This window comes from Penaeus chinensis, chromosome 9 (assembly GCF_019202785.1).
Source record: "Penaeus chinensis breed Huanghai No. 1 chromosome 9, ASM1920278v2, whole genome shotgun sequence".
NCBI classification, from domain to species: Eukaryota; Metazoa; Arthropoda; class Malacostraca; order Decapoda; family Penaeidae; genus Penaeus; species Penaeus chinensis.
In genome coordinates this window covers 29,535,464-29,562,963 of record NC_061827.1, presented here as the reverse complement: position 1 = coordinate 29,562,963, position 27,500 = coordinate 29,535,464, and the positions used below count along the sequence as shown (strand labels likewise).

General features: G+C 36.3%; 2 protein-coding genes across 9 annotated transcripts in view; both read left to right on the top strand.

Annotated features, from left to right (window-relative positions):
* The first annotated feature begins 7,814 nt into the window (after positions 1-7,814).
* Positions 7,815-12,191, top strand: LOC125028941 (zinc finger protein 93-like). Of its 8 annotated transcripts, none has more exons than XM_047618576.1 (4): positions 7,815-7,989; positions 9,744-9,792; positions 9,939-10,014; positions 10,452-12,191. In XM_047618576.1, exon 4 carries the CDS (start codon positions 10,541-10,543, stop codon positions 11,534-11,536), a length of 996 nt encoding a protein of 331 aa, XP_047474532.1. In that variant the 5' UTR covers positions 7,815-7,989; positions 9,744-9,792; positions 9,939-10,014; positions 10,452-10,540; the 3' UTR covers positions 11,537-12,191. The 8 variants fall into 8 exon arrangements, with proteins under 8 accessions (XP_047474532.1, XP_047474531.1, XP_047474537.1 ...); XM_047618575.1 differs by having other exon boundaries at positions 7,815-8,053; XM_047618581.1 differs by lacking the exon at positions 9,744-9,792.
* Positions 12,192-26,900: 14,709 nt separating this feature from the next.
* The window catches only part of LOC125028737 (transcription factor IIIA-like), a 12,122-nt gene continuing 11,522 nt past the window's right edge, over positions 26,901-27,500 (top strand). Inside the window, exons 1-2 of the mRNA XM_047618218.1 lie at positions 26,901-27,055; positions 27,269-27,436. Coding sequence (XP_047474174.1) covers positions 26,901-27,055; positions 27,269-27,436 — 323 coding nt within the window. The remainder of the gene's footprint in view (positions 27,056-27,268; positions 27,437-27,500) is intronic.

Sequence of the window (27,500 nt, the reverse complement as noted above, 5' to 3'; positions counted from 1 at the left end):
AAATGGAAAAGGAGGAGAAGAAAAAACAATGCAAAATTAGTTGAGGCAAGGGTTGAGGACTAAGGTAGGGGTGATCTCCCATATTGGGCCTCAGTCCCTGTCTCCAATGCCCCCCACGACAACAACATACAAAGAATCGTGTGGACTTTATACTGAGTTATTTGTCTTGGGACGCAGACCCCCATGTTATCACCTTATTTCCCTATCAGGGGCTCCAACCTGGACCCCCACCTGACTGCCAGGGACTTACTCTCTAAATGGAATTTGTCTCAACCTGTTTTTTTCATTTCTGACATTATTTTTTGCCTCAGCAGATTTTTTTTCATATATTAAGGACTATTATAGTGCCATTATATTTTCCTGTAAATGTATAACAAAGTATTACGAGCTGCACAATTTTCTCATTTTCAACTTAGGAAGGAAATACCACAGCTGAAAAGTGTCTTATTTCAAGTCCTTCTGTCCATTAAAGGCAAATTTTACCTTCTACTGCATAGCTGTGGGAAATTGAAATTATACCAAAACAGTTAATGTTTGAACACTATTTATGTGAATGCTCTTGGCACCTATTCCTGTCTACTTAGAAGTGTCCTACTAATTTTTGTTGAAAATTTGGGGCTTTCCAAATATATGTAAAATGCTGGTGGTGGAGTATCATTTTAAAAAATACAAATTTTGTGAGATTAAAGATGTGTTCCCTTAAGCTGATAATCTACAGTGGATAAACCATAGTAAAAAATATAATAATAGTAAGTAGTCGATTCATTTACTTTATTCTATATTAACATTTACCTAAATATCAGACCAAAACATAGAACACCATATTCTTATCTCTTAAGTAAACCACTGGAAAACTGGCTCGAGAAAATACCTATGCCAAGCCACTACATCCAGAGAAATTAGCAGGTCTTGTGGCGCCCTTGTTTACACTCCCGAGCGTCGCCCGGCAGATATAGGAGCCATCGCATTCGGGAACCTCACGCGCCTGTTTTGAAAATAGAAAATCTCATGAATAGATGTACTGAATACTCTTAATGACCTTACTGTATCATACTATCACACAGATCACACCTACTCTATCTTTAAGTAAAGGCAGTCATGCAATTACAATATTATGAAAATAATAACAGTAACATAATAAAATTTATCTTTAACAGCTTTCCTCGTGGGTAATTTTACATTCTCATGACCAGCAATTCTGCAAGTACTGTCTTAGGGAGGAGGAATATCGGCTGAATGCAAATGCATATACATTTGTTTAATTTCAGCTCCGTATGGAGTGAATTCAACATTTCTGCAATGCCATGTGCAGCAGCTGTTTCAATGGTCGGTCGATCTGTGCGCGGCGTGGTCGTGGGGAGCAACAGATACCGCGCCGGGTAATGCAATTCTCATTGCTTCACTCCTTAAAATCTCTTCAAAACATCCTTCCTTGTACTGGGTGAAGGCATCTGTTACTGTTATGTGAGTGAACACTGACTTAACATTTGGGGACCTTTGTGTGTATGTGGGGGGGGGGGGGGGGTAGCTTAGCGCCTATTGAGAAGTCCTATATTTTTAAAAAGTTTGATGAAACTATATATATATGCCGAATTCAAACACAAATTCAATTATTCCAACTTGAAAAGTTATCTTTTATTGCATCTAGAGAAGCATCTGAAATTAAAAAGAATTAACAAGAGTCATTTTAGTGCCCCTTTCCATCGAGGGGTCTGCATGAAAAATGCTCCCCCCCCCCTCCGCCCCTTATCAACGACATTGCGGGTAATTTACTTAATGGAAGTAGCTATGCTGGCCGGGTTTTCGGTGTACATTGTAGTTATCGTTATATATCATAACCCTTAGAATACAAAAATCCTGATGAGAGGGATGGATGACCTGCGATATGGAACAGGGTATTTTGAGTAAGCTTTGAATAATAAACTCAAATCAATAAGAGCCTTCTTCCCTTCTATATATTTTCTTGTCAGTGAACTCTGCGCATGCCCGGATGAATGATTAAGCAACATAGGCCTAGGATATCAAAGGAATGGGGCACCACTGAATGCATACGAAAAGTAACGACACGCAGCGGTGCAAGGGCAGCATATTTGTACAATTTGTGATTTGTATTATTAAAGCCAATCAACCACCGTTAGTAATTAGATATGCCATTTGATACTTGAGCGGTACCATTACTGGGTACTAATACAGAGCATCAATTGGCCTAATCCAGGCCTGGATTTGCATTACTCAAGCGACATTTAAACCACTAATTAACTTGTGCATGTCAAGTCGATGATCAACAACTCAAGGACAGCCTGATGAGCCTACACCTGTAGTTGCGACAGGACTCTAGCAAATACACAACAGGATTTTCCCAGACTAAGGTTGAAATTTCCCTTGATTGCCCGACGATTTTCAATGTAAAATTATTGGTACATATCCATACCCCCTCTCTCTCTCTCACAAATTATATAAAAATAATTATTTCAGCATAAAGTATCCTTACACACACACACACACACACACACACACACACACACACACACACACACACACACACACACACACACACACACACACACACACACACACACACACACGTGTACATTAGAGATGGGGGTGGGGGGGTAATACAGCAATGTTAATGGCCAATGCTTTTCAGATTTATTCAATCATCCCTACACATCTATCAATCCGTCTGTCTATCTATATATTTGACTGATGCTTGAAGTGCATATATGACTGATGTTTTGACCATTCGGAGCTCCTACTTTGGCGTCCCGGGACAAGTTGTTTATCTCATCCATCCCGCCTTCTTTCAGCTGGGCGCGTAGGACATTTTAACATTTTTGTTTATGTAAACAGTGATAATTGCAGGTACCCATAAGATATTAGTAAGTAATCTTATGGCCCTTTATTGTTACTAAAAAATATTTTTGCGTTTGTCAGTTGCAAGTAAGTTCCCTATGCATCAGAAGAGTTGCAAAACCTGTGCATGTAATATAAACACACCGATATGATAAAATAGTGAATGTTTATTTCCGAGCTGCTTGCATTGTGGGAAGTGAAGGCCTCGGATATTTCGAACGCGGCCTCGTTGCCCTACTCTGTGATCATCGGAAAAGTATTATATTGATTCTGAAAAGGATTGTTTAGTTGGATATTTGGTATCAAAGGATATAGTAAAACATATCTAAAACATCTATGATGTCGCAATAAATGCTAATCCTTTCCATGGGAAGAAACTGAGGGTTCCCTATAATAGTGTCTTTCACGCTTCAATGCTCTGTCCTGAAGATGGGCAACCACCAAAACATTGTTTACCGTCTGTCAACTAAAATTACATTCAATTTGTATTTGATTTAAGATAACGATAAAGCATGTAAAACAAACAAAATACTAGACAATTAAAATTCCACCTTATTGAATAGGGAAAACGCATGTTATAGTCAAATAAGGTTTGCGTCCACTAAGTAACTGTACTATATCTAGTTTGTAACCCGTAAGAGAGCCATTCAGCAGTATCGACGAACAAGTCAAGGAGTTGTGAACTCACAAAACGAAGCATTCGTTATGAAGATAATATGGTGTTGATACAGATTGGAGACTGCATGTAATAAAATTGTACATATGCCGCCTATATTTATCAGATAAATCTCTTCTTTTCATGGGTAAGATACTCTAAAGTTAATCAAAGAAAATGTTTATCATTCGTATAATTGTGTGCATCAAATATTTAAATGTAAAATGTTTACAGGTTGAACTCAGAGGATATAAGTCAGATTTGAATAAAAAATAATAAATGCCATCCTTTAACAACTTGAAACACTTGACTCTCTATACATTGTTTGACGTTGCCTTGTGGTCGCTACAAAACACGGCATCATCGAATTGTATGCTCAGTCCTGCCACTGGAACCGCCTGGAAGAGGTGCAGGCCCTGAGCTCCCTATCTGAGGTGAACCAGCCTTTGGGTGGCTGGCTCACTGTAGAGGGATGAACAAAGAGTCCCAAACAATGATGCCTATCTTGTAAGTGGAATAGCATCCCCTCTGGTGTCTCCCCAGGGGTTCTCACCTACCCACGTGTTTGCCGTGCGTGGGCCACACCCTTGTGCGCTGGAGGTTGAGCGATGCTGTGCATGAGTACGCACTGCGGCTAGCAAAACGCCTCTTTGATCCCTTATAGCCTAATCAATCGGCTAGTCTTCGGGAAGCTAGGGTCAAGCAATCATGGCACCCTTAGCACTCACACAGGTCCTGTGAGTGCTGTTACAATGGCTATTTGCTGCATATACCCTCTCACCACCCCTGTAGATGTTAGACATCAGCTCTAACATACAGCTTCCCCTAGTTGGACTCCGTGGAGGGTGGGGCCGTGAGAAGGTGAAAAAACTGCTTATTTACAAACCAAGGCACTGACCATGGCAGTCACTACGAAGCCATGTACGGCTTCTAGTGGCAAGAAAAAAAACACAAGCTGACTCTGTCAAACCTGCTACTAAAATGGAACAGACACAAAACTTATCACCCAAAAACATGTCTGTCCATGATATTATCCAGCAGATGGACTCTCGTGGTGGCCTCTCCGGGGAGACCTCCTAACGTCCTCCCTGTCCAAGATGGAGCACAAGCTGAACCAGCCAAACCAGCAGCTGCTCCAATGACTAGAGCCCAAAATCCAAGTTGAAAGGGCGGTTCGAAACGACCTAGGCCGAAGACAGACTCTGAGTGAGAGTCTGGACCCTAGTCGTTTCACATAGTTTAAGGTTCCCTCTATACCTGAAGGCTTACCAACTGGTCAGAGCATTGGAGATGTAGAGAAAAAACCGGTTGTTAATGGTGACCCTGAGAGAAGCCTCATTCACTACCCCTGATTTTGGTAACTGGGGCACCTACAACTTCAGATAAGTTCTAAGGTTGTGCCTGAGCCACTTTGGTGCTTCAAGTGCCAGAATATGGTCACCACCAGAATAGCTGCAAAGCCAAGCCCAAATGTGGTGTCTGTAGCAATGCACACAATACCAAGGTGTGCCTTAAAGCACACAAGTAAGGACAAAAGGACACAACAGCCAACTGTCCCAACTGTGCCAAGAGGCATCATGTCTGGAGCCGTCCCTGTCAGTAAGGAAGCGGCCCTCAGGCGACAAGAGGTTGCTGAAAAGTGACCAGACTTTGTTCCTGCTCCCTCAGACACCCATCTCTGTGGACTGAACAAAAGGAAAAAGGCTCCTTAACCTCCTAAGAGGAAGGAAGCACCTCCCCAGCCGACACCGGACATCTCCAACTTCAATGCACACCACCCCATCCTGGCTCCCTGCAGAGGACCGGATGCGACAGGCTATCACATAGCCAGTGTGTTTGAGACATTCCTCGAGATCGCTCTTCTCAATACCCAAGAGTCAATGCATGTCCTAGATCTCACCCTGTCCATCGCAGCTCTGGTGGGGAGAATCAGATGGTGTGTCGATGAGACTGTCACAAGTGACCACTATGACACCGTTACTACCCGCATGGTAGATCATACAAACAATTGACTATGCAGACAGGTGGTGCAAGCATTGTGGTGAGCCGAACGCCACCCTGTTGCATTTCTTACAGAGTTGTGAGCACACAATTTTTGAGACAGGGACCACCCACAACAGCCGCCAGGCTGGTAAAGAAATTATGCTGCATGCTTACATCATGGCGGCAGGAGTGCCTGCTGGGAATCCCGCCACCATAGTAAGCATTGAATGTCAGAGAAGAAAATGAGACAGCCATAAATAGCTGACACAGGCTGGGCTATTATATGAAAAGCCATGGCAAAGCTAGATCTTCGTAAACCTCAAACGAACGACGAATTTTGTGCTGACATACAGTGTTTTGAGAAAAAAAAAATATTATTCTTAATTTCACTAGTAATTAGCTAATAGAAAAACAGTAAAGTAATTATGTTCGTATGTGTTTTAATTACTAGCAAAATATTGTGGAAGCTTCAAATAAAATTGAAAAAGTACCTGACTACTCCCAACTCACTGTTTACGAGTATACACACCACCCCTCGCTTCACAAGGCTGTTGAAACTTCCAGATGTATTTCTCAGATTCAGGCAAACCAGTTTTCTCCTTCTTGTTACATCCATTGTTTTGTATACTGAAAGTGGCAGTACAGGTCTTTTTTATAGCATTTCCGATACCCCTAACACTCTGATATACCTTTGATAAACGTTTTCCCTTTTCAGACACTTTACTGGAACCTGTTGAAAGATCTTTTCAATTTGTATCAATTTGTATGCCTTTACCTTGATACAATGTGATACACTCCGACCAGCCAATCAGATCTCAATATTTTTTCAGATATATTTCACGTAGTTTCAGATTGGGATTTTTTATTTTCATTAATTACGAATGGCATCTTAAGTGTCTTAATAAAAATTCTGTTACATAAGTGCACGGAACGACTTGAAGCATCTTCTGTACGCGTCACAAAAGTTAATACTGGATTAAAGTTAATCCAAATCCACAGTACTTGCACAAAAGATGCATTGCCAGGCACACGAGTCAATTTTATTATCCGTAAATCTGTTGTTTTATATAAAAAAGCGGATATCTGTGTAATAACAGTTACGATTCACCCTCTACAATACCATACGCTTATGCTGATAACGAAATATTTGCTACAGAGGGGAAAAAAACATACATTATATATATATATATATATATATATATATATATATATATATATACATATATATATATATATATATATATATATATATACATATACATACACACAATATACGCTAACAAAAAAAGTTGTTGCGCATCAAGTTCGTGACGTAACATCAGCATCTTTCGCGTACGTAACCGTTATCGGGGATTGGTTAGAGACAAAGCGCTTGTGCCTTGATTAAGGGACACGTGATAAGAGTATAAACCAACGTTGGTATTAATATTCTTATGTGCAACTATTCCTACTGTACAGGAACGAGGTAGTTGATAGAGGAAGAGTCCTGTTGCATGTTCTTTTTAATTAATTTTAACGCGTCTTTGTGAGGAAATACATGCACCAACGTCTGACGTTTGGATAGTATGGTATGCTAAAATGTATGCTAACCAAGACCCGCCGGAAGAACTATATCATAAAGCAATATAAACGTGTATAGGCGAGTGAGTGTGTTTTTATGTGTTTATGTACATGTGCGTATACACTCGCTAAAAAAAGTATCTATACTTTTTCTGACTTCATTAAAACATAAGACGATGACGAAAACGGTTGGAGCAATGCTGTGAGTTCGATTTGATATTGATACCCTGCCAAGGGGGTGCTGGCGAGCAGTTGCCTTCACGACATTGCTTGTATAGATAGGCCTGTTATCCTGGACGAGCAAACATGGTCCCGAATCGGAGAATATCATGGTCCCTACCGATGGTAGAAATATCTTCACTTTCCACTTATGCCCCGTAAATCTGCCGTGCCCGACATCCGCCAACTCCCTAACCCAGCTGCTGTGTATAATCATAATAATTCATATACATACATATACCTATAAATATATAAGCTAAATAACAATAAATGCATAGTCTCTAGTGTACAAACATTGCATCCAACCACTGAACACGTATGGGCTGTTGCGACTTTTGCGCGCGCCAGTCAGTTATGCGAATGAAAACGTGAGAGAAGCTGAGATTTTTACGGGTCTACATTCCATCCACAACTGACTTTATGATGAGTGTCGAACCCCCAGGTTTAACTCCTTGTGACGTCATGCACGAGACGGACGCATTTGGGTAACTCAGTAATGCCCATGAGGGGAGCCCGTCCTATTTCGACTGATGCTGACTAACCTCCAGGCAACAATAGCAACTTCCCGCGCCTAGGCGGGGTGCGAGACTTTACTTGTATAGACCTTGACTCGCACATCCCTCTCCCTGTTATCGTGTGTGCGCGCGTCAGACTCGCGAACGTACAGCCAACTCGGTGCATAAGCGATGTCAACATGCAAGCTGGGGCTTTGGTATTTGGTAAACATTTGTAAATTATGTTGCACTATAAATTATATCCATTCAAATGTTCGTGCAAATGAAGGTATGTCCATGATCGCAAGATCATTTATGTAATTAAACTTCTTTTGAGTACAAGGTTTTTACCATGAACAAGGTTATCGCTTTACTACCTTTTCAGGGTATTTGTATTAAATTCCGGATAAAGTTTAAATAATCGCCATAGTCCAATGGTCATTAAATTGGCTTATTACAGAATTAAGCTAACTGTTTCTTTATTCAAATTAATTAATATTTAGTTGGTATAAACCCAAGGCTATATGGAAAGGTCTTACCTTGATTTGTATTTTAATTTTCCTAGGCTTGAGATGTTTAAGATTTTAGTGAATGACAATCAGGATTTAAGTAAAAAAAAAAAAAAAATATATATATATATATATATATATATATATTTATATATATATATATATATATATATATATATATATATGTATATATGTATGTATGTATGTATACGTGTATGGAATGGTTACTTTTAGCAAAAGATGTGGAAATAAAAAATAAAGGAGATGTGTGATGAGACAGCATGTATAATAGACCATAACTAACATAAGACATGTCATCATCAGATAATAAAAGAAAGCTAGCAATGAAAGCATAGGTAAAATTCAGACAAAAGATATATGGAAATGGCAGTGTGAATGATTCCAAGAAACCTATCTTATATGTACTTCTATTGCAAATGAAGAATAACATTATTTGACATAGAAGTGTGAGGCCAAGGTTGGTGAAACTGGAAATTTTCCCAGGGATGAATAGGATACACCAAAATTGAACTTAAATCATTAAGTAAATTATATTTTTTTTGTTGTTGTGTGTGAGTGTCAGTTTATGTGTGAGAATTAGTGTGTGTGTGTGTGTGTGTGTGTGTGTGTGTGTGTGTGTGTGTGTGTGTGTGTGTGTGTGTGTGTGTAAATGTGTAATATGTGTATATTAATGTTTGTATATATATACATACATATATATAGGTATATATATGTATGTATGTATATATATATATATATATATATATATATATGTATATATCTATATTTATATATATGTATATATATGTATATATATGTGTATATATATGTATGTATATACATATACATATACATACACATATACATACACATATACATATGCATATACATATACATATACATATACATATACATATACATATACATATACATATACATATACATATACATATACATATACATATACATATACATATACATATACATATACATATACATATACATACACATACACATACACATACATGCACACACACACACACACACACACACACACACACACACACACACACACACACACACACACACACACACACACACACACACACACACATATATATACCTATATATACACATATATGCATATATATATATTTATATTTATATTTATATTTATATTTATATTTATATTTATATTACACACACACACACACACACACACACACACACACACACACACACACACACACACACACACACACACACACACACACACACACACACACTCACACTCACACTCACACTCACACTCACACTCACACTCACACATGCACACATGCACACATGCACACATTAGACACCCATACACAAAGGTTGGTAGTAATAACCATAGTGGTGGTGGTGATGGCCATAGTTGGATGACACAGAAGTACTTGCAAAATGTTTATGGAATAATATTTGATATTTCAGAGGCTCAAATGGTGCACAGCAATTGAAGTTTTGGAAACAGTGATAAAGGGTGTGCAAATATTCTTCAAAGTTCTTTGCATATAATCATAGAAACTACTTAGATTTGAAGTAGTTATGTGTTTATTTATTTATTTTTTATTTTTTTTTTGCCAGTACAGAAAAATGAATGGAAGTATAATTACCATGTCCTTTCAGGGGCACTTCTAGCAAAATATGGGCACTGAACGAAGCAAGAAAAAACATTTTTCCATATTGATGGAAGCATGTTGAGGTACTAACTTTTTGCCATCGTATGAATTGTACATGAAATTGTGTAGTCATTTTACATATGTTTTTATTTATATTGCACACACACACACACACACACACACACACACACACACACACACACACACACACACACACACACACACACACACACACACACCCACACCCACACCCACACCCACACACACACACACACACACACACACACACACACACACACACACACACACACTAGTGTATATATAATCACACAGATAATAAGGTGTTTATATATTTAAAAATATAAGATTTTGTTAGCAGAGTTATTAAATTTGTTGACTTGTTTATCATACAAATTTAACTGATTTCAAGTAAATTTAAGTTTTCTTAAATCTTGAAAACTTATGCATGTTTATTATATATAAATATATATATACAGTTTTTTTTGTTTTTTTTTTACAGGAGTCTTCCCGGCAATATATGGAGTTCAGCCTATGGAAGAAAACTTACTTTGATCTCTTTACTATCAAGTAGAACAAAATAATACAAACATGAATGTCAATTTGTTTTGGGAACACAGTGTTAAGTGTGAGTTTTGTGAGGCAACTTTTGACACCCAGGACACACTTAAACAGCATCTAAGACTTCATTCTCGAAGAAAACCTTACAAATGTGATGACTGTGGGGCAAAATTTTCATATAACAGTACCTTAGAATGGCATAAGAAAAGTCATACAGGTGAAATGCCCTTTAAGTGTGATGAATGTGGTGCACAGTTTCTGCAGAATAGTATGCTAGTATGGCATAAAAGAAAACACAGAATAGGTGAGAGTTCACAAAGCCCAGCTATTGTTGTGAATATGGCAAATATTTACCATCAGCAAAGTGTACAGAACTTTTCCAACATGTTCAATTTACCCGGATTAATGACAGCTACAAATTCTGTAGCCTCAGGTACTGCCTCAATGTCTACATGTAATACAGAGGGCCTAGGCACAAATACAACACCTAATTCACATATTTATACTTCTGTGCCTACTCATGTCAATGCGACAGCATCTTCATCATGCGGAATTCTGTCAGATTTATTAGGTAAGAGAAAATTAGATAGTGAAGAAGGGACTTTTCGTTGTGACATCTGTGGAGCATTGTTTATGCACAGTGCAAGTCTAAAGTCACATATGCAAAATAAACATAACATGGGTGACAATAATCCATTTCATATCCTTGCAAGACAACAGGAAGCTAGTGGGCAGATGATTCCACGGAAGAAAATAATTTTAGAAAAACCATTCAAATGTGATCTGTGTGGTGCTGGATTCAATACTAATGGTCATTTAAAAAGTCATCGACAGAAACACATTGTAGACAGACCTTACAAATGTGAGAAATGTGGTTTGACATTTTCAGATAAGTCCATTCTTGAATCACATGAACGAAGGCATCAAGCTGAGAGACCATACAAGTGTGATCGTTGTGGTGCAGCATTTTTCCGAGAGAGTCATTTACAAAGACACTTAAAGCGACATACTGGAGAGTTAGTTTGATTTTATTAATAAGATGGTTATATAAGTAGTGTATCTAGATTGGTTAAACAGTTTTCCTTTTGCCATTTTCCATTCCTTTATTTATATTAAAAGTTCCTTTATATACATGAAAATAAATCTCTAAGACTCTATAAGTATGGTAATTTATATTGAAATTATATTAAAAGTTATTTACCCTGTGTAATATTAATGTGTATTGTATATAAAGTGTAGAAGTCTGAAGGCCAGACTTTATAGATAGGTAGTGTAACTTGTACCAAGAATTTGTATATTAAATTAAAATATAATGGTAGTTTTAATTTGCATAAATGTGTAGGACATAGCATTGCTGACTCCTTAACTTTATCAAGTGTGTGTGTGTGTGTGTGTGTGTGTGTGTGTGTGTGTGTGTGTGTGTGTGTGTGTGTGTGTGTGTGTGTGTGTGTGTGTGTGTGTGTGTGTGTGTGTGTGTAAGGATACTTTATGCTGAAATAATTCTTTTTATATCATTTATTTTATATTTTATATATTATTTTTACATGTTCTACATTTTTTGGAATTCTTACTGTATACCATTAACAAGATGTAGAGTCTAACATTCCAAGGATACAAAAACAGATGCTCATCCCACAAATATTTTGCATGAACAATAAACAAGTAATGATATAAGATTTGACAGTGGTTTTTAATTATTTCCCATATTTTTGCATACATAAGAAGATTTACTTAAGTAATGTATTAATATGTAAGTTATATTGATATATAATTATTAATTATTAATTAATGTTATGGTTAAAAGTAATACCAGAAAATGTTGAGTCATCTTGGATATTGCAATGATATAAGTTACTTCATGATTTTTTTTCTCTCTTTTTTCAGAGCTTGGTCTCACCAAAGTACTGACCTCATATGTTCATTTGTCACACTTTACAAATTAAATTGTCCAGGAAATGGCACCAAAACACATTCAGCTTTTTGTATGACATTAAATTGATTTTATCCATTCATTTTGCAATTTTTATGACAATTAGAAATGTTAATAATTTGAATGTAAACTTTTAAAGTGTATTTATTTTTACACCGCCCATCACAAACAAATCTGTCTGGTGTAATATACATTTTGCTTATGTATATCTTTCCCATCCTCCTAAATCCCTTGCCTGTAATTCTCCAACTCCTTCGCCTGTCCATTTTCTAAGGTGGGACAGCTGTGTTGAAAGGATGAAAGGCTGACTTTGTGCCAATCAGGGAGCCATTGGCATCCCTCAGGGCCTCCTCATGGGAGCCTTGAGGGTGTGGACCTTTTATCTTCCTCACGTATTTCAGGCTATCCATGACCATTAAATGGGAACTGAGGCTTGCCCCTTTATCAGTTAATCCTCCTGAATCTAACACCTCTGGTTTACCAACCCCTGATTCTCCTTTGATCATGGCTATAACTACTACTACACACCCCTCCTTAACAGCTGCTTATGACTTGGAACCATCCCGAATCGTCTACCCAGGTTTTAACTCAACCTTCAAAAGACGCCTCTCCCTGACTCCCAATATCCTTAACACAATCTCCTGCACAGTTGTCTCTATTTCCTAAATTTTCCCTTATTATCTCTTCAACATTATAGAGGACATCTGAAACTTCCTAAGCATGACCCAAGATAATGCTCCCCTTTCTCATTTATCTACAATTCCTCTACCCCATCCTGTCTACATTCAAAGTGTCTGCTGACATCCATCCTCCTCCTCATATTCCCCTTCCCTTCTTCCCCCCACTCCTCCCCATCCTCTCCTACACCAACCCTGCTTCCTACCCCATTATCTCTCCTGCTCCCTGTTGGCTACTCACATGAATTTCTTTTGTTACAACAGTGTTCCTGAACCCTTCGACACCTGATGAACTTCCTAATACTACACCTCCTTCCTTTGATCCCTTTCTTCATTCTCCGGGTTCTCCTCCTGCTAATTCTACAACACCCATTTCTACCCTTGTTACCCATTAATTACTTCTTAATGGCTCTTCTGCAGTGTAAAATTTGAGGTTTCCATTCTCACATACCTGACCTTTGTCACCTCTTATTTTCCTATAACCCATCCATTATCTTTCTCCAAGAAATCTACCTCCAGTACCATTCCCAGTTACTATTTTGTATCATCCTCTCACCTTCTTCTTGTCTCCTCCATATTTGTCTATCATAAAACACTATTCTATACCTCCCTTACAAACCAATGTCCCTTGCACTGTTATTAGCATCTTTCTCTGCTGTTGGATCACAAATGTTTCAATTTACTCCTCCCTTCCCTTGCCTTCCTATAGACTTTTTTAGCCTTTGAAACTTTCCTTTTTCCACTCCAACCACCATTCCTCATAGATGGAGATTTTAACTGTTGTCACACTCTTTGTGGTGATTTGCTGGAACACTCTAATACTAACCTTGTCCTCCTAAATTCAAACCATCCTACCCTCTCTGGCATGCATACAATGATTTTCATGCCTTGATCTTTCTCTTTGCTCTCCTTCTCTTTGTCTGGACTTCTATTGGTCAGTTTTAGACCATCTTCATTATAGTGATCACTTTCCTGTTCTCCTTTCTCCTACTTCCTATGTCCCACTCCCCCAACCTCCCTCACTGGTGCTTTGACAGAGCTGATAGGCATAGTTTTACATCTTTCTCTTCTCTTGACCTACCTCCATTATCCTTCTCATCTTTTTTAGACATGCTTTATTATTTCACAATCAGTGTCCTAGTTGCACCCTATACAGCCTGAACCTAATACTTCCAAATGTGTTCCATGGTGGAACTCAAATTGTACCAACATGCTTCAATTGAAACGTGCACCTTGGAACAGCTATCCTTGCAAGAGAGACACCACCAGTTAATTAACAGCCCTCATATCATTTAAAAGGGCATCAGCAGAAATGGCCTGTTAACTTATGTTGCTCCATAACATCATCTACATCTGTTTCTGTGCTTTGACAGTGGATCCATAAACTGACGGTATTCCCCATTCTTCCCCTATCCTCCACATCCAAAATCCCTCCATCTCTGACCCTCTTCAAGGAGCTACTGAATTTGGTACCTATTTTAGCCAGCTCAATAGTGGCTTTTCCCTTTCTCCACATTCTCTTCCATAAAGTCAGCCAAATAGCATACTCCAATCTCCTTTTTAATGCCCCTTTTTCACTAAGTTCCAGATGGTTTATATTACCGTAAGTTAAGACACTGTGTGGGTGCTTCATGTTCAGGGTGATGTAGCAATGGTGTGCTTGCATGCCTTCTCACTTGCAGCTGCCACCACTGGCTAGTCTAGTGTGATACAGGGAGTATCTCTGCATAAACTTCCCCAGCCAGTTCATAGCCTCTATGTCCTCGAGACTTCTGCAGTGCTTCTTCGTGGCCACCCATGAAAATTGGGAACTTTGTGGTCCCAGGCTAAACTGTGAGGCGGGCTGTAGATTCCATTGGAAGGGCAAGTATTGGGGCACAGGATGGGAACAGGAGTTACTCATCCTGCCTGCACCCTGGTAGGTGCCAACCCAGTATGAGGCCTGTGGGGTAAAGCCCAAGGAACCCCACAGGTGGACATTGGGCCCCACAGCCTGCCACCCTCCCTTATATTGGGCAACATCAGCAGGGTGGCTGAGGTGACATCCACCCAAAGTGACTACCCCGATGTTTATCAAGTGAGCTATCTGGGTAGGCACTTGGAACATCCGGTCCCTGTGGCAGGATGAGCGGTTACCCCTGCTATTATGGGTATTGAAGCAGTTGGGAGTTGAGGTGGCTGCCCTCTCAGAAGTGAGAACACCTGGTAGTGGCACGGTCAGTATGGGTGGGTACACCTACTGCTGGTCAGGCCTTAGCGATTATCATCATCTCCAGGGCCATCTCCAGCTGACTTCAACCCTTGTTAGTAGAAGTAACACCGTTTGATATGGCATTGAGACTGAAGCATGCTTTTGGCTTTGTGTCTTATTCCTGTGTATACTCCTACTGATGTATGTAAACTCAATGAGAAAGGCATTAAATGGCAAACTCACATCTGTAGCAGACAAATGTCCTAGCAAGACATTCGCATTGTTCTGGTGGACTTCAATGTGGTAACAGCTGTGATTGAGCTGGCTACAAGATGTCTGTTAGTCCCTATGGCTTGGGAGCTGATTCCAGCAGGGAGAACAGCCTCCTTCCCCGGGACTTTGCAAGGACCTAGAGACTGAGGATTTCTGATTCCTGGTATTAGCACTCCAACATGCATTGCTGGATATAGTATAGCAATACTGGTACTGTGGCCAGGGAGACTAACCACATTCTTGTTAGCACTTGCTGGAGGATCCTCCAGAATTGCAAGGTTTACTGGAGTGGCAAATTCTGTGGTACTGACCATAGGCTGGTTGTGGCTACCCTACAGGTCCACTTCAAGATAAAGCAGAAACGGCCTGTGTCAAGTGACCACTCCAGGGTGTTTCACTTGGATAGACTGAAGGAGAGGGAGTAAGGCTGGAGCTTTGCCATGGGAGTCACTGATCAGTTCACAGAACTCAATAACCTGACGGATCCAGTAACTCTGTGGGAGACCAAGCACAAAACACTCGATAGTAGCACAGGGGTCCATTGGCTAATGCCCGAGGGCAAGGCAGAATCTCATATCACAGGAGTCATTGGAAGCCACAGAGATGTGTTGCATGGCTCGGCTGAATGGCAGTCAGGATGTGCACCATTCCTTGATGCGTAGGGCTTGGACACTGTTGAGAAAGGACAAGGAACAGTTCATCAGGAATTCTGCTGAGGAGTTGAAGGCCGTTTTTTGGTTAATGACCTTTGTCCTGCCCATAAAGCCCTGAGAAAACTGAACTCTAAGCCCTTACAGATGACTGCAGTCCACTCAGTGGATGGACAGATCATCTCAGATGATGGGTTTGTGAACGTTGGGCTGAATATGTTGAGCAGCTGTAACAGGTAGACCCTCCAGCAGTTAGTCTGGATGCAAGTGGTACCACAATAGCTGTGTCAGACCCACCAAACAGTGAGAAACCTCTTACCCTAACTGAGGTTAAGGAGACGATCTCTAAGCTAAAAGGTGGGAAAGCTGCAGGCTGCTGAACTGCTAAAGGCTGGGGCTAAGTCTATGTCATGGGGCTTGTATGCAGTGTTGATTGCCATCTGGCAGTCTGGTTTCATTCCCCCTGACCAGATGAGATGGGAAAAGGGGATTGATGGGGCTGTAGCAACTACCATAGCATCACATTGCTCAGAAAGGTTATCGCCTACATCCTTCTGAAACGGATCCATGACCACCTACTTAGGCATCAGAGACTTCAGAGACCAGAGTAATCTGGATTCACTCCTGACAAGTCCATAATAGACCATATCCTAGCATTATCCTAGCCAATATCGATCTCAAGAAGCGTTTGATGCGGTGCATCGCGAATCGCTATGGGAGATCCTGAAACTTAGGGGAATTCCGTCACAGATTATTGGCTTAATAGCAAGCCTATATACTGGAAATGAAAGTGCTGTAAAGTGTGGTGGGGCCTGTCGAACTTCTTAACTGTTAACTAGGGTGAAGCAAGGCTGTGTCCTTGCATCAACAATTTTCAACACTTGCATGGACTGGAAAATGGGCAGAGCTTCTGTCCAAAGTCAGTGTGGAGCAACACTGGGCAATATCAGGTCACAGACGACTTTGCGGACGATGTTGCTATCCTATATGAGTCTCTTGAATCACTGGTAGTGGCTCTTGATGCATTTAGCAATGAGGTGAAACCCTTGGACCTAGAGGTCTTTTAGACCAAGATCAAGGGAACCCATTCAATCAATACGTGCTTGCAGTGAGAATGTTGAAGTTACAGATCGGTCTGGCAGCTGGAGTCATCAGCTCGACAAACAAGAGCATTTGGAGATGTCGGTACCTATGAAGGACCAAGCTATGTGTCTTTAGGGCCTTGATACTGCCAGTTTTGCAGTATGGTAGCAAACCTGGATGCTATCTAGTGCCTTGGAGTCTCGTCTTGATGCCTTTTGTAACAAGTCTCTATGCCGGATCATGGGGTACAATTGGCAGGACCATGTGTCCAACCGACGTCTACACCGTGAGACCTGTTACTCGCATAATCCGGGACCGCCAACTGAGGCTGTATGGGCACCTAACTCGGTTCCCTATAGATGACCCCGCCCGTCAGGTCGTTTCTTTTTTTAGACAACCCTGGGTGGAGGGGGCCTGTGGGGCGACCTAGGAACTCATAGCTTGGGCAACATGACCAGACCTGTTGCGAGGAGCTAGAGATGGGCCCGAGGGCCTGCCTGGACCCCCGTGGCTGGAAGCGAAGGGTGGATGCGCCCCCGTCGGCATTAACCCCCCCCCCCCCCCCCGATGTTAATGATAAGGCACCTCCCACCTACATCCTTGTCCTTCGTTCTATCAATATTCAATAGTATATGAAAGACCGTGAACTTTCCTCTCCAATGACGTGAAGCCCTTGTACTTTCTTTCCTAAAATCAAATAAACCCGGTACCTTTTCTCAGTCAAGTTTTGCTGGATTCCCAGCCATGTGATCCCCGGCAATGAACAAGCAGATGCATTAGCACGCTCTGCCGCCTTTTATACAACCCACTGACCTCACTTTTCACGCATTCCAGCCACCGACTACTACTACTACTTCAAAACTTTCTTTCTAGTTATGTCTGACCACCAATTAACTCCAAACCATAAAACCTATCTTTCCTTCGTCGGCCCCTTACCACTAGAACAGAGGCTGGGAAACTGCTCTTGCCCGATTGCGAATAGCTCACACTCGCCTTAAGCATTATAAATACGTCATGTCACGCTCCGACCCAAATTTGTGATTTTTTTTTTTTTTTTTTTTATTTCTCCATATCCTACCATCCAGTCCCCGCTTTACTGAAGGGTGTACCCTCGCTTTTCCATGTTGTCCTCTATTCCCCGACCCTCTAGCCCAGGGGTACTCAACTGGCGGACCGCGGTCCGGATCCGGACCTTCTGAGTGTTGCAGTTGGACCTCAGACCCCAGGAAGATAAAATTCTAGTTAAATAGCATGAAGGTCCTGGTGAAAGTATCTTGCAAGTTTTTTTGTTTTTTTGTTTTTAGTCGACTATGACTATATATATACAGCCAGGGTCTTTTTCAGGGAAAATTATGAGATTGTTTTCTTTTTTATATTTCATGTAATAAAAATTTCCGGACCTATGCGTACATTGGAGCTTGTCTAACTGGACCTTTGCTTATAATAGTTGAGTAGCCCTGCTCTAGCCTGTCGGACATACCCACGGAATCCACAACCTTTTCAATTGACAACTTATTCTTCCTCAGACACACAGATACCCAATATTTGATCTAATCACCCTTTGTCCTTAACTCTTCAATCAATCCCTGTCCTATCCCATTTACTCCCCCCCTTTTTACTTTTTTCACTGCCATATCTTATTTAATTCTAATAAGGAAGTCATTTAAACCCTTTTCACAACAATACTTTACCGTAGTGCTAATACGACCTTTGATGTCTAGCACACTTATTTGTTTAAAATATATTTTTTTTTTATCTCTGAAACTGGCTATTATGGGTCAAATATGCATTTAAGCTTTAAAAATTACCGTCTCCCCAGTCCCCACTTTTATTTTCAGTACAAATTTACAAGATAATTTCAATGTGTGTGCGTGTATAGCAATTTCTTTTGTTTCATTAAACTATCATCTCAGTCTCCCCAGTCCCCATTTTTCATTTCAGTCAAGTTTATATAATAATTTCATTGTGTGTTAATTTCTTTCGTTTAATTTTTGTTAAATCGAATATTGAAACGGGAAATGACACCTATACAAGCCTAAATAATGACCGATATATTTATATTTCTTATTATTTCCATTTTTTTTAATTTTTTTTTTTCAGTATTTTCTTCAGTTCATCAAAAAATGCAGGTCTATTTGCACCCACAAATTTCACATTAAATTAACTTTACCTTTTCCATTTTTGCTACATTTTCTCAATAATACATTGCCTTGATTTCTAGATATTTGAAGACAAATAGTGTGAAATGATGAATGCCTCTGTTTCAGATACTGCGATGTGATCCCAATTTAAGCACGTTTGCTGTTGGTAAACAATAACATCGAACACGTGCTCGGAGCACAGAGAAAATTGGGCCGGGGAAATTATTAATAATCTCGAAGACATGCTCTTAAGCCGACACGGAGTGAACAGGGTAATCAAAGAATCTTGAATTCGTGGGAAGGGAAGTTGAAGAAACTTAGCCCAGGAGAGAAGCCTGGAATCTTAAATGAAATGGACTACGATTCGCAAACAAATAGAAGACCTGGAGAAGAAAGTGACAGTGAAGAAAATCCTGATTTCAAACTTGCCCGGAGACACGAAACCGGCAGAAATTTAGAAGAATTTCAATCACCCACTACAGACAACATAACTACCAGGCAAGCAAAAACTCATGTAGTACTTATTATAAACTTAACCAAAGAATCAGAAATAAAAAATAATAATAAACCAACGAAAACAACAAATGCCTGAAATAAATCAGTATCTCAAATATATTTATATTAAATGAGTCCGTAAGAGTGCTCAGAACAAGCAAAGCTATGATTTGAGGTTGATAGGTTAACAAAGATACCACCCTTAACCCCTTCTTGATGGGTCACATGCTGAGGCATCATAACAAATTGTTTAATCAGTGGAGTGCATTACAAGCTTGATTTTTTTTTAATTTTCTTCAACCATCATTAAAGGGTTAAACTAAATCATCAAACTGGTTGACTGCAATAAAAATTGCAAACAATTAGCCTTAGATCAAAACAGACTTCTCATATGGTACAATATGCCAATTTAAAATTGAAATAGATCCTAATGAACTGAAAAATAAATTAAGACCACTGTTGAGACACAATAATGAAATAATAGTTTTGATCAGAATAAGTAAGATTAACAGTGATATAGAAAACAGCAAAAAATGGCTACTACTAAAATCCCAAAGGAAAATGTTTAAAGGAGCTTTACTAAAAAGAGCTGCCATAGAACACACATCCTACACAGTTCAATAATATACCTTCCCAATCCCAAAATGTTTCAGGTACCTCAGGTACGGTCATGGAATTATGACATTTAAAAACAAAATGAGATGTAGCAAATGTAATGATTTCAGCCATGATTATAAACATTGTCCAAATAATTGCTATTGCTTTTACTGCAATGAGAATCACCCACCAAACAGAAATGCTTGCAAAATACACAAAATGACACCAGATACACACACAGAACACAGTATCCAACAACCTTGACATAAACAAACAGTTTCATTATTTGAAACCTCTCCCCAAGCATAACCATAACAATGCCAGTGAAAACCACATGCTAAAATCACAACATAGATAGATAGATAGATAGATAGATAGATAGATAGATAGATAGATAGATAGATAGATAGATAGATAGATAGATAGATAGATAGATAGATAGATAGATAGATAGATAGATAGATAGATAGATAGATAGATAGATAGATAGATAGATAGATAGATAGATAGATAGATAGATAGATAGATAGATAGATAGATAGATAGATAGATAGATAGATAGATAGATAGATAGATAGATAGATAGATAGATAGATAGATAGATAGATAGATAGATAGATAGATAGATAGATAGATAGATAGATAGATAGATAGATAGATAGATAGATAGATAGATAGATAGATAGATAGATAGATAGATAGATAGATAGATAGATAGATAGATAGATAGATAGATAGATAGATAGATAGATAGATAGATAGATAGATAGATAGATAGATAGATAGATAGATAGATAGATAGATAGATAGATAGATAGATAGATAGATAGATAGATAGATAGATAGATAGATAGATAGATAGATAGATAGATAGATAGATAGATAGATAGATAGATAGATAGATAGATAGATAGATAGATAGATAGATAGATAGATAGATAGATAGATAGATAGATAGATAGATAGATAGATAGATAGATAGATAGATAGATAGATAGATAGATAGATAGATAGATAGATAGATAGATAGATAGATAGATAGATAGATAGATAGATAGATAGATAGATAGATAGATAGATAGATAGATAGATAGATAGATAGATAGATAGATAGATAGATAGATAGATAGATAGATAGATAGATAGATAGATAGATAGATAGATAGATAGATAGATAGATAGATAGATAGATAGATAGATAGATAGATAGATAGATAGATAGATAGATAGATAGATAGATAGATAGATAGATAGATAGATAGATAGATAGATAGATAGATAGATAGATAGATAGATAGATAGATAGATAGATAGATAGATAGATAGATAGATAGATAGATAGATAGATAGATAGATAGATAGATAGATAGATAGATAGATAGATAGATAGATAGATAGATAGATAGATAGATAGATAGATAGATAGATAGATAGATAGATAGATAGATAGATAGATAGATAGATAGATAGATAGATAGATAGATAGATAGATAGATAGATAGATAGATAGATAGATAGATAGATAGATAGATAGATAGATAGATAGATAGATAGATAGATAGATAGATAGATAGATAGATAGATAGATAGATAGATAGATAGATAGATAGATAGATAGATAGATAGATAGATAGATAGATAGATAGATAGATAGATAGATAGATAGATAGATAGATAGATAGATAGATAGATAGATAGATAGATAGATAGATAGATAGATAGATAGATAGATAGATAGATAGATAGATAGATAGATAGATAGATAGATAGATAGATAGATAGATAGATAGATAGATAGATAGATAGATAGATAGATAGATAGATAGATAGATAGATAGATAGATAGATAGATAGATAGATAGATAGATAGATAGATAGATAGATAGATAGATAGATAGATAGATAGATAGATAGATAGATAGATAGATAGATAGATAGATAGATAGATAGATAGATAGATAGATAGATAGATAGATAGATAGATAGATAGATAGATAGATAGATAGATAGATAGATAGATAGATAGATAGATAGATAGATAGATAGATAGATAGATAGATAGATAGATAGATAGATAGATAGATAGATAGATAGATAGATAGATAGATAGATAGATAGATAGATAGATAGATAGATAGATAGATAGATAGATAGATAGATAGATAGATAGATAGATAGATAGATAGATAGATAGATAGATAGATAGATAGATAGATAGATAGATAGATAGATAGATAGATAGATAGATAGATAGATAGATAGATAGATAGATAGATAGATAGATAGATAGATAGATAGATAGATAGATAGATAGATAGATAGATAGATAGATAGATAGATAGATAGATAGATAGATAGATAGATAGATAGATAGATAGATAGATAGATAGATAGATAGATAGATAGATAGATAGATAGATAGATAGATAGATAGATAGATAGATAGATAGATAGATAGATAGATAGATAGATAGATAGATAGATAGATAGATAGATAGATAGATAGATAGATAGATAGATAGATAGATAGATAGATAGATAGATAGATAGATAGATAGATAGATAGATAGATAGATAGATAGATAGATAGATAGATAGATAGATAGATAGATAGATAGATAGATAGATAGATAGATAGATAGATAGATAGATAGATAGATAGATAGATAGATAGATAGATAGATAGATAGATAGATAGATAGATAGATAGATAGATAGATAGATAGATAGATAGATAGATAGATAGATAGATAGATAGATAGATAGATAGATAGATAGATAGATAGATAGATAGATAGATAGATAGATAGATAGATAGATAGATAGATAGATAGATAGATAGATAGATAGATAGATAGATAGATAGATAGATAGATAGATAGATAGATAGATAGATAGATAGATAGATAGATAGATAGATAGATAGATAGATAGATAGATAGATAGATAGATAGATAGATAGATAGATAGATAGATAGATAGATAGATAGATAGATAGATAGATAGATAGATAGATAGATAGATAGATAGATAGATAGATAGATAGATAGATAGATAGATAGATAGATAGATAGATAGATAGATAGATAGATAGATAGATAGATAGATAGATAGATAGATAGATAGATAGATAGATAGATAGATAGATAGATAGATAGATAGATAGATAGATAGATAGATAGATAGATAGATAGATAGATAGATAGATAGATAGATAGATAGATAGATAGATAGATAGATAGATAGATAGATAGATAGATAGATAGATAGATAGATAGATAGATAGATAGATAGATAGATAGATAGATAGATAGATAGATAGATAGATAGATAGATAGATAGATAGATAGATAGATAGATAGATAGATAGATAGATAGATAGATAGATAGATAGATAGATAGATAGATAGATAGATAGATAGATAGATAGATAGATAGATAGATAGATAGATAGATAGATAGATAGATAGATAGATAGATAGATAGATAGATAGATAGATAGATAGATAGATAGATAGATAGATAGATAGATAGATAGATAGATAGATAGATAGATAGATAGATAGATAGATAGATAGATAGATAGATAGATAGATAGATAGATAGATAGATAGATAGATAGATAGATAGATAGATAGATAGATAGATAGATAGATAGATAGATAGATAGATAGATAGATAGATAGATAGATAGATAGATAGATAGATAGATAGATAGATAGATAGATAGATAGATAGATAGATAGATAGATAGATAGATAGATAGATAGATAGATAGATAGATAGATAGATAGATAGATAGATAGATAGATAGATAGATAGATAGATAGATAGATAGATAGATAGATAGATAGATAGATAGATAGATAGATAGATAGATAGATAGATAGATAGATAGATAGATAGATAGATAGATAGATAGATAGATAGATAGATAGATAGATAGATAGATAGATAGATAGATAGATAGATAGATAGATAGATAGATAGATAGATAGATAGATAGATAGATAGATAGATAGATAGATAGATAGATAGATAGATAGATAGATAGATAGATAGATAGATAGATAGATAGATAGATAGATAGATAGATAGATAGATAGATAGATAGATAGATAGATAGATAGATAGATAGATAGATAGATAGATAGATAGATAGATAGATAGATAGATAGATAGATAGATAGATAGATAGATAGATAGATAGATAGATAGATAGATAGATAGATAGATAGATAGATAGATAGATAGATAGATAGATAGATAGATAGATAGATAGATAGATAGATAGATAGATAGATAGATAGATAGATAGATAGATAGATAGATAGATAGATAGATAGATAGATAGATAGATAGATAGATAGATAGATAGATAGATAGATAGATAGATAGATAGATAGATAGATAGATAGATAGATAGATAGATAGATAGATAGATAGATAGATAGATAGATAGATAGATAGATAGATAGATAGATAGATAGATAGATAGATAGATAGATAGATAGATAGATAGATAGATAGATAGATAGATAGATAGATAGATAGATAGATAGATAGATAGATAGATAGATAGATAGATAGATAGATAGATAGATAGATAGATAGATAGATAGATAGATAGATAGATAGATAGATAGATAGATAGATAGATAGATAGATAGATAGATAGATAGATAGATAGATAGATAGATAGATAGATAGATAGATAGATAGATAGATAGATAGATAGATAGATAGATAGATAGATAGATAGATAGATAGATAGATAGATAGATAGATAGATAGATAGATAGATAGATAGATAGATAGATAGATAGATAGATAGATAGATAGATAGATAGATAGATAGATAGATAGATAGATAGATAGATAGATAGATAGATAGATAGATAGATAGATAGATAGATAGATAGATAGATAGATAGATAGATAGATAGATAGATAGATAGATAGATAGATAGATAGATAGATAGATAGATAGATAGATAGATAGATAGATAGATAGATAGATAGATAGATAGATAGATAGATAGATAGATAGATAGATAGATAGATAGATAGATAGATAGATAGATAGATAGATAGATAGATAGATAGATAGATAGATAGATAGATAGATAGATAGATAGATAGATAGATAGATAGATAGATAGATAGATAGATAGATAGATAGATAGATAGATAGATAGATAGATAGATAGATAGATAGATAGATAGATAGATAGATAGATAGATAGATAGATAGATAGATAGATAGATAGATAGATAGATAGATAGATAGATAGATAGATAGATAGATAGATAGATAGATAGATAGATAGATAGATAGATAGATAGATAGATAGATAGATAGATAGATAGATAGATAGATAGATAGATAGATAGATAGATAGATAGATAGATAGATAGATAGATAGATAGATAGATAGATAGATAGATAGATAGATAGATAGATAGATAGATAGATAGATAGATAGATAGATAGATAGATAGATAGATAGATAGATAGATAGATAGATAGATAGATAGATAGATAGATAGATAGATAGATAGATAGATAGATAGATAGATAGATAGATAGATAGATAGATAGATAGATAGATAGATAGATAGATAGATAGATAGATAGATAGATAGATAGATAGATAGATAGATAGATAGATAGATAGATAGATAGATAGATAGATAGATAGATAGATAGATAGATAGATAGATAGATAGATAGATAGATAGATAGATAGATAGATAGATAGATAGATAGATAGATAGATAGATAGATAGATAGATAGATAGATAGATAGATAGATAGATAGATAGATAGATAGATAGATAGATAGATAGATAGATAGATAGATAGATAGATAGATAGATAGATAGATAGATAGATAGATAGATAGATAGATAGATAGATAGATAGATAGATAGATAGATAGATAGATAGATAGATAGATAGATAGATAGATAGATAGATAGATAGATAGATAGATAGATAGATAGATAGATAGATAGATAGATAGATAGATAGATAGATAGATAGATAGATAGATAGATAGATAGATAGATAGATAGATAGATAGATAGATAGATAGATAGATAGATAGATAGATAGATAGATAGATAGATAGATAGATAGATAGATAGATAGATAGATAGATAGATAGATAGATAGATAGATAGATAGATAGATAGATAGATAGATAGATAGATAGATAGATAGATATATAGATAGACAGATAGGTAGATAGATAGATAGATAGATAGATAGATAGATAGATAGATAGATAGATAGATAGATGTAGATATATATGTAAGGGTGATTATAGATGGATATAATAAATTTAAGAATGCAAGCCATGGAAGTTAGGTTCACAAGTGTATTTTTTCAGCGACCTTATGAATGCCCAGCTGAGGGCTGCTCAAGGTCCTATACTCGACAGCAGCACTTGAAAAGACATCTTGAAACAACGCATGTGTGTGAATCAAAAGAAGACAAAATTAAGTAAGTGGTTATACCATTATTTATGTTTTATTCTTTCTCATGTTAGTTTATAGTTTATATCATTATATTTGATAATTATTTATTGAGTTTTTTTTTTATAGACATAATGATTTGTTTATGAGGTTTATGTTAATGAAACAATATCAGATTTAAAAGCATTTGCTAGTTTTTAAGTTGTTTTGATATTAGTGAATTTGGAAATTCTGTCAACAGATGTGATGATTGTGATAAGATGTTTTCCAATAAATATTCCCTCCGGAAGCATCACTATAGGTACCATGTGCGTACTCCATTCACATGCAGTGAATGCGGACAAACCTTCAAGAAGCAGCAACACCTTAAAACACATACTTTTGTGCATACAGGCATCAAGCCATATAAGTAAGTGTTATGTTTTTTTTTTTTTCTTTAATTTCCTTCTTTTTTTTATTTAAAACCTAGAACA